Below are 9,097 nucleotides of genomic sequence, written 5' to 3'. Positions count from 1 at the left end.
TATATATATAATTATATATATTTATATATAATATATATTTAATTTAATCACTTTTTAGTTAAAAGCATTAAGAAAATCATAAAAAATATAAAACACGAATCCTCCTTTGCAGACTCCAAAACTACAAAACACTTATTATAGTAAGCTAAAGTTTAGTGGACTTTTCTGTGTGGTTTATTAGAGTCCTTTTAGATAAAAGTTGCAATGTTGTATTGATGCAGGATAAAATGCTTTGTGATCTAGTTTCAAGGGAGTTGGTAGTACGAGGACCTAAATTCTGATCCTTCTCTCTCATTTCCTATTTTAGTTGACACCATGTGCATTTCTTTGGGTATATATTTCTTAAGGATTATTTTGGTGATCTTTTAGGGAAAAATTGTAGCCTATGCATAATAGGTTATAATTATACAATGTTAAAATTTTGATAGAAACAAAACAATTTTTTGTCATTTATTTACACTTCTAGATCATTTTTTTAAAAAACTTTTTAGTTGTACATAAACACAATACCTTTATTTATTTTATGTGGTGCTGAGGATCGAACCCAGTGCCTCACACATGCAAGGCAAGCAAGCAAGCGCTCTTCCACTGAGCCACAACCCCAGCCCTAGATCTTAATATGTTGTTTCAAAAGCCTTTTTTATTTTCTGAATGATATGTGTATTTTGATATGGTATTTCACCAATAATGTTAATGTGCCTGTATGTATTTTTCTCTTGAATATTTCATAGGAAGGTTGCCATATCCAGCTTTTGACTTTGTTTCATAAGCATTAGATTCAGCCTGAAACTTGTGCAGCAATTAAAATCCCTTTTGCAAGGCAAAGCTTTTCTCACCATATCTCCTTTAGCTACTTCATAGTGGACAGTAAAAATAAATGGATGTAATAAGAACAATGTTTTACAATAATGGTTTGATAGGATTTTAAAGGCCAGCAAATTATATGGTATGAAATGAGTTATTTCAGCTAAATTTCAAGATGTATGTAACAGGCACAGTTGATGAAATTGTTATCAAAGGAAATTTCCTTTGCTTTTTCATTTAGACAAATCTAGCATTCTTAATTTATTACTTTAAAGGTGGAAATAAAATTTATTCTTTTAGATGTTGGAATACTAATAACTGAATTTCTTAGTTATTCAATATGGAGAGTAATGTTTGGTTACTGATATGTTCAATCTGAAACAATCGAGTAAAACACACATCCAGACTTTCTACTGTGAATTATTATAGTCGGGACCCTAAAATGTTGCTTTAGTTCAGAAAACATTTTGATATCATATATAAGAATTATGACATTAGTCTGAAATACATTACTTAGCATTTAGTATCATTGCTTTACTTATTTATTGATTCACAGAAAGGTATTAAACATATACCATTTTCCAGATCGTGCATGGTGCACTTAAATATATAAAGATGATTCAGATATAGTACCTTCTCTCAGCCACTAGGTGAGTGGGGAAGAATAAATAACCTAGATCTTTATAGTTTAATGTGATTAATGTTGTGTTTTGTGTACCCACAGACCAGAGGGTAAATGTCCATCTTGGTAGAAAGCATAGGTTTGTGATAGAGATAATTTGTGAGCTGAGTCATAGAGGTTAGGAGTGAGGTCAGTTTCTCTCTGGTGCTGAAATGAAAGGACAGGGAATGGAGCTGATAAAAGTCTACAAAGCAGCGTGGCTTGCATGAGAACTCCCACAGAATCTTCAAGGGAAGCTGGTTGCTGAGCGCATCAGGAACTTATGCAGGAATTGGTTCTCCATTCTTTTTGGAAATCTTTTTGATATCTGCATTTATCCAAGCAATTTAATACTCATAGCACCAGTGGAGTACTTGGAAAAATACTTTTTCTGAACACAGGAAAACATCTTAAAGGCAATTCTATTACTAATTGATTTAATGAATAAATACTGAGTGCTTACTATGGGCTGAACATCTTGTCAGGCATTTTTCTTTAACACTTATCCAACTTATGTGCTTAAAGATGCTGTTTAAGTTCACACGTAAAAGTAAAAGAATAGAAATTTGCTATGACGTTTGATGTGGTGGAGAAATCACAGTGATGATTCCATGAACTTATGGTACTAACACGAGGCACAAAAATCATTGTGGTTCATTAATGTCAAATGCTTTGAGATAAGAACCAGAACCTAAGCCTTGGACTTGTCAGCCCAGACTCTTCTGTTAGCCACAGAAGAATATGTAATCATACATATCTCCATCTGATCACTGTATCCTAATCCTTAATCACTGTATCCTACGAAGGAACAGTTCTGAGAAACTCAATGCATTCAGGCTGCCTTGACATTCATGTGCTGCTTGCCAAATCTGCATTATTTTTAATGCAGATAATTTTAACTAAAACTTCCTAGGATTTCCTCTCCAATTGAGTACATATGAAGAGAAATGGTATTTGAAAGGTACAGTTTGCTGCAATGTGATTGCTGGGATTACTGTAAAGTGATACTAATTATATTTCCTGATATCCTCGAACTGTTTCTTTTCACAGAAAAATTGATGGTAAGCCAGAGAGGCCTGCAGTAACATATGCAACATATCGAGGCCCCAGACAAATTATGAAATACCTAAAGCAACAACCCATGTTGGAAACTCTGAATACCTCAGACAGAGAAAATGATGGTTCTGATTCTAGTACAAACACACACTCTGGCCCTGGAAGTGAAATGGAGGCTGAGAGAGCACCGCTGTCATCAGCTAGTACAGATGTCCACTTGAAACGATGTCTGCTTGGGGGCCCATTAGACGACTCTGACTGTAGCAAAATTAATCCCAACACAGAAAGCCATCTGACCAACAGTCCGGGACTTCAGAACACCACTCCTTCTAAGGATGTTTTAAATAAAAATGATCCTAGAGGACCTGAGAGAAATTGGTTATTCTCTTCTTCTGAGACTAACTCCAGCTCTACTGTTCGAGAATCTGACTCACGGAACCATTTAGGCTGTGTGCCACTTTCTCAAACTGACAGAAATTTGGTATGTTCAGCATTGTTTACAGGAAGTAAGAGTAGCAAAGTTCCTTGCAGTCCAGAATTTCAGAGGAAAACTCCAACAGAAAATACAAGGAGAGAAAACAGCTCTGTGATGAATGATGGGACATTGGAGCAAAGAGAAGAGCATGTTGAACTTCAGGGACCTGCTGTTTCTGATTTCTCTTGTAGTAAATCTAATGGGAGTGACACTACCAAACTGGAAAGTACAAATTTGCCAAGTCCCAGTAAATCAGTTAGGCATGAAAACCTGCAGTTGCCAGAGAGAAAGTGTTCTAACAAGCAAACTGTAGATAACTCATCAAAGCAGGCTGCCCATCACATCAGCACCATTGCTGTCCAGGGACATGCTGTGACAGACACAGAACTTGTAAATGAAGGAAAGAGGTTGTTTGCCCAAGACTCACAGAAAAATTTGGCTGTTACAGAAATCAGGCAAGAAACAGCAAGTGTCTTGGCTGGCGAACCCACAACTTCAAGTCATGTAAAAGCTCTAGAAAACAGAATCGAATCATTACCCAAAGATACCGACCAATTGTTTGAAACAGAAGCCAAAAAGCTTGATTTGGGGCCACATGACAAAGCTTACACTATGAGTATAAAACAAAAGGACTGTGCCTTTGCACAGTACATCAGTGAATCAGAAGTTGTAGCATGCTTAGAAAACAGACTAGAACCTGAAATGAATTTCAAACTTAATAAAAATCACCTTTCAGAATCTCTTCTTCATGCCAAGAAACCTCAGCAAGCCAAAGTATCACTTGATGATGAAACACCACTTACCCTTGACTGTAAGAAATCACATTTTGATGCTTCACCTTCTACCTTTGTTTCTGGAAAGGACATTCCGAGTAAATTTGATATCTCTGTTTTAAAGGATGTACCCATAGAAACTGGAGATTCCAACATTGTTGGTATTTCTCATCAGCCAACTAAATGTCCAGAAAAAAATGTGGCAATTCATGTTGAGGCTGTAGATGGAAAGAGTCCTCCTTCCCTTCACCTTGAACATGAATCTGCAGTTCTTGAATCCAAGGAAGCTTTTGCTGATAGTGAAAAATGCCAGTTTCATCCAGGTCCTGAAATGAGTGGCACTATGGTGGACCCATTGAACTCTGAGCCCGGAAGCCTCCCCAAGGATTATAATTTTGTTTCATCTCCAGACCTTAATAAAACAGAGTTAATGCCTGCAAAGACCAAAACAATTAAAAGCACAGTAGAGGAGTCTGATTCTCTTCCCTTGGAAACCAAAATTAATAACATTGCTAAAACTTTATCAACATCTGAGGTTGGTGGTCAGAACAGTGTTCCTGTTAAGTCACATTCTGGAAAAGGAAAATCTATAGCCTTGCCCAAGTTATCTGTTTGCCAAACAGAGCCCAACAGCATTTCTCAGGGTGTAATTTCTTCTTCATTAGAAATTCCAGAGGAGCCAGCAAAGCCTATTTTATCAGAGTTAACTTCTCTAGAAGTTGAGCAGGACAAAAGTTTTCAATCAGTGGAACATAGGGAGATTAAAGACAAATGTTCAGATGCCAGCCGTAAGGACAGTCACCAGGTTCAGGTTTCTTCTACCTCCAAACATCAAGGCATAGAAGAAACAGAGGTGGACACCTTGGGTGATCTTCCTTCTCTTCCCCAAAGTAATCTACCTGTGATTTCACCTCTTGGTCAAGACAAAAAAGTCACTAGGCATATGGCACAGAATTGTGAATCCAACACTTGTATGATTCATGAATCTTTGGATATTTGTGGGACTAAACAGAGTTCTGGTCTCTCAGAAATGGCAGAACTCAGTTTAACTAGTATCTCCCCACAGTTCCAAGAAACTGACAGCACAAAAGTAAATTCACCTTTTTTGAGTTCTGATATTAGTGTGAAAAAAAGCATGTTTTCATCAGAGTATTCAAGCTTGCTTAATGTACCTTCTGTGCTGAGATCAGAAAGGAAAGCCTCATCTCACACAAAGAGAGAGGAACCTTGTTTTCTGAGTAGTGGTACTGATAGTGCATCCTTTTTCTCTGGTCAGCCAGAGGAAATTAGCATGGTTATAAATTCATATGATCCCTCAAATATTTACAATTCTGTGAATGTTACTAAAGATCTCTCAGGCGAAAATGCCTCCATAACTGATCTGCTGGACCCTAGTAGCTTTTCCTTGGAATTGGAGACACCTATCCCAACAGGGGCAGATGCAACCCCATTTCAGGACCATTTGGGGATTCATACTGGAAAGGTATCTCTTGATTTCCCAGCCACTGCCCATTTTGACGATACCATGGAAGCAAAGACTGGAGCAGTTGCTGGGGCTCCAGCGTCAGTTAACAGCTCAAGCCAGCAGTGTTCTGAAGCCTCTGCTGAGCATGTAGAAGCGAGGAGAAGAGCACACGACCAACTTTTGGACCTCAAAACTGGTTTACTCAGAAAGGCTGACACATTGATTGAGGAGATTTTTAATTCTGTCAGAGAAGAACTAAAATCCAAACACACAGTTGGTACCTGCCAGGAGCATATATCCATAGATGGTGTAATGAATCCCGGTACTCTGAAGGACGATATCCCTGAGAAAAAAGAATCAGAAGTGGCATTAACAGGGATCCAACTAAAAGAGTGTTTGGAAGAGCAGGGCATGGAAAACATGTCAGAAGTCAAAGAGGAAGAGAAAGCCTGTGTTTCAACTACAGTTGGTGAGACACATCTTCTTTTTGACTCTGATAGAATGAATGTGTCTTGTGTGTTAGAAGATCAAGCTAGGAAATTAGTCAATGAGGTTATTTATTCAGCCCAAGAAAATCTGAAAAATGATGCTTTTGAAGATACTGAGGCTACCTGGGATTCTGAGCCTCAGGCTCATACTTCAAAAATTCTGAACAGTGATAGTGTTAAGCCAAGTGATGTAGTTAGGGAATTCTTGTTATCAGAACAGGCAGTAAATCAAAGCACATGTGAAATTAGTGAAAACAAAAAATTAAGTAGATTCTTCTCCATAAGTAACTTACTTAGTGGCACAGAGTCAATTAAAGGAAGAGATATTTCTCTTTACCAAAAATCTTCACTTTCTGGAAATGAAATTGGACAGTCTGATAGTATAAATTTGCAAGAATCAGATACTGTTTTACTCCCTGAAGACATGCCCCATAAAGGGTTAGATGACAGAGTAAAAGCACATTTATTTGTCAATGAGGACTGTAGAGAGACAAGAGAAAGAGAGCATGTGGATATTCACAAAACTGTGACAGAAGACACAAGAACTCTTGTACTGAATTTCAAATGTCCTCCATCTGTGAGTGATAACATTCTCACACCTGGCACATCCAAAAGCAGTTTGTCTGATAGTCTTGTATGTATATCTGAAAAAAGCTTGCCAGAACATAGTAAAAGCACACCCCTTGCAATGTCAGGAATAGGGAAAGTACACAAAAAGGATGAAGTAAATATGGGAAAAATTAAGCATATACCTTCCATGTTAGAAATGGGGAAAACAAACAAAAGGGATACCGAATTCAATATTATGAAATGTGAGGCAGTCCCTCCTGTGTTAGATGCAGAAAGAGCACATAAAATGGAAGCTGAATTAAATATTACAAAAATTGAGTCAGATGCTGACATCTTTAAAATGGAAAAGGTGTACTCAGTGGGTGCTGAGAAGTATGCTGAAAAACCTGAAGGATTACCTGTCACTTTAGGAATAGAAACAGCTTGCAAGATGAGGAATACTGAAGGGGACATTGGCAAAACTGAGGTGATGCCTCTTATATCAGAAGTGAAAAATATCCACCAAAAAGATGCTGAAGGGGATATAGTAAAGACTGAAATGACACCTGTTGCAAGAGAAGTGGAAAATGATTATCAAAAGCTTGCAGAAGGGGATGTTGGCAAGAGTGGAGTGACATCTGTTGTGTCAGAAGTGGAAAATACCTGCCAAAGAGGTGGGGAGGAGATTACCCAAGAGGCCAAGGCAGCACCTGTTACCTTAGAAATGGAAGCTATTTACCAAAAGGATGCTGAAGGAGTTATTAGAAAGACTGAGAGGCCTGTGTTGAAATTGGAAACTACTCACCAAAAGGATGCTCTAGGGGTTTTGGGGAATACTAGAGTGGTATCTTCTGTGAAAGAAGCACATAAGAAGGCAGCACCTGCCTCCTTAGAAATGGGGAAAAAATCCAAGGGAGATGCTGAAGAGACTAAAGGAAGAAATATGTTTATGCCTTCTAAACTGGAAATGAAAATAACATCCCCTGAGGATCCTAGCGGGACTCTTAGGAAACATGAAGCAATACCCACAGCCATAGATATAGAGAAAATACATGAAACAGAATTGACCATTACCCAAGTGGAAGGCATGCCCACTGTATTTGAAGCTGAAAAATCATCTCAAGAGTATGCTGAAAGCAGTGTTGGAGAAGTGGAGGAAGAGCCTACTGAAATCAAGGAAAGCTTGATATTGCATGATAGCAGACTTGCCTCACACTTCAGGGGATATCAATCACCTACATTAAGTAAGGATTATGAGGGTTACCCGGCCTTAGCAATGCCAGATTTTCAACCTGAGGACACCGTAGTAAGGCTCAACAAAAGAGTGTCCATCACTACGGTATATGACGCAAGAAGAGTTCTGGATTTTAGTGATGGGAAGGAAGAATCTAATTTGGCCTTCATTTCTCAGGACGAACAAGAAAATTCTTCCTTTACTATATTATATGAAGAGCCCCTTCAAGAGGAAGACAAGTATGCTTCTGCAGAAGTTAGAGAAACCAGCTCCGTCTTATTTCCCAATGTGGCCTCTTCCTGCATGCCTGTTTTGGCATGTGAAAGGTCTGAGAGTAGAACTGACCTCGTCCATCATCTTGAAAAAGATACAAAATCAGGTGAGACATTTGATGGTGATAGTTCAGAAACGTTCTTATCAGTAGAGGCCAAAAGGTACAAAATTTATCCCTTGGCTTTGAGCCCCATTTATGAGGATGACAGCTCACAGGAGGACATTCTATCCAGTGAGGTGTCTCCTGGTCATCATGGCTCCACTAAATCCAGAGAGAGTGCAAACCAATCTTCTTCGGTTTTGTCACTTCTCCAGTCAGTATCAGAGCGTTTAAAGATGAATTTTGATGAAGATAACAGAGAAGTGGCTGAGGAAGAAGATGAGGAGGAAGAAGCATTGCAGAGAGGAGATCTGAGAGCTCAAAGAAAGGATCATGTTACCTTCCAGTTGCCAGATCCTTCCATCACAAGCTACCCTGACAATGACCAGGAAAGCACTGGACTTTCTAAGCATTCGCATGTAATGTCAAGTGACCCTGCTCCTTCCAATCTGCAGATTGGTCTGTGGCCAGAAAAGACTTTATTTTTACAAAAATCTGACCTTACTTCTAAATTGCATTCTTCTTTAAAGAGTGCTTATCATCAGTATTTACAGACTTCTAAAACTCATTCCTCGGAAAAAGGAACCAGATTTGGTGGGTGTTTTCAGGAACCAGTGTCAAAATATTTCCGTGTTCAAGACAACCCAGGCAGATTGGGCCCCTACACTGTGGTAAGTTCTTTTGATTATTTAACTAGTGAAATAAAACCTTGGGTTGTGAAATTATCTAAAAGCATACTAAAAAAAAATCAGTATATTGGCTTTGTATAAATTTTTTTTTTAAATATTGGATTTACTCTTTGGTTGAATTGGGTCAAAAATTTGTGTATTTTAACTGAATTGTTATGCTGAGAAAACACAGTTGCCTGATCAGAATTTAAAATGCCTAACAGAGGAGCCACTTATTACACAATCCTTAGTTAGTACTTTTCAAACTAAATTAAGTGATGACATTTTGGATTTCTCAAGGTATTATATGTGGGAAAGTTGTCACTTTCCATTTATTTTTTTTTTAATTTTTTATTGTTGGTTATTCAAAACATTACATAGTTCTTGATATATTTCACCCTTTGATTCAAGTGGGTTATGAGCTCCCATTTTTACCCCATATACAGATTGCAGAATCACATCAGTTACACATCCATTGATTTACATATTGCCATACTAGTGTCTGTTGTGTTCTGCTGCCTTTCCTATCCTCCACTATCCCCCCTCCCCTC

General features: G+C 38.1%; 1 protein-coding gene across 3 annotated transcripts in view; it reads left to right on the top strand.

Moving 5' to 3' along the window:
• Crybg3 (crystallin beta-gamma domain containing 3) overlaps positions 1–9,097 on the top strand; it is a 120,463-nt gene that overhangs the window by 48,491 nt on the left and 62,875 nt on the right. For all 3 annotated transcript variants that reach the window (XR_007347691.1, XM_015478299.2, XM_048803484.1), the window contains exon 4: positions 2,516–8,549. Coding sequence is in view for 2 of the 3 variants with exons in the window: in XM_015478299.2 (XP_015333785.2) it covers positions 2,516–8,549 (6,034 nt within the window). In the remaining variant the exon portion in view is untranslated. The remainder of the gene's footprint in view (positions 1–2,515; positions 8,550–9,097) is intronic.

Source organism: Marmota marmota, unplaced genomic scaffold, assembly GCF_001458135.2.
Source record: "Marmota marmota marmota unplaced genomic scaffold, marMar, whole genome shotgun sequence".
Classification (NCBI taxonomy): domain Eukaryota; kingdom Metazoa; phylum Chordata; class Mammalia; order Rodentia; family Sciuridae; genus Marmota; species Marmota marmota.
Note: the sequence above shows the minus strand (reverse complement) of the source record. Positions and strands in the feature narration are given on the sequence as shown.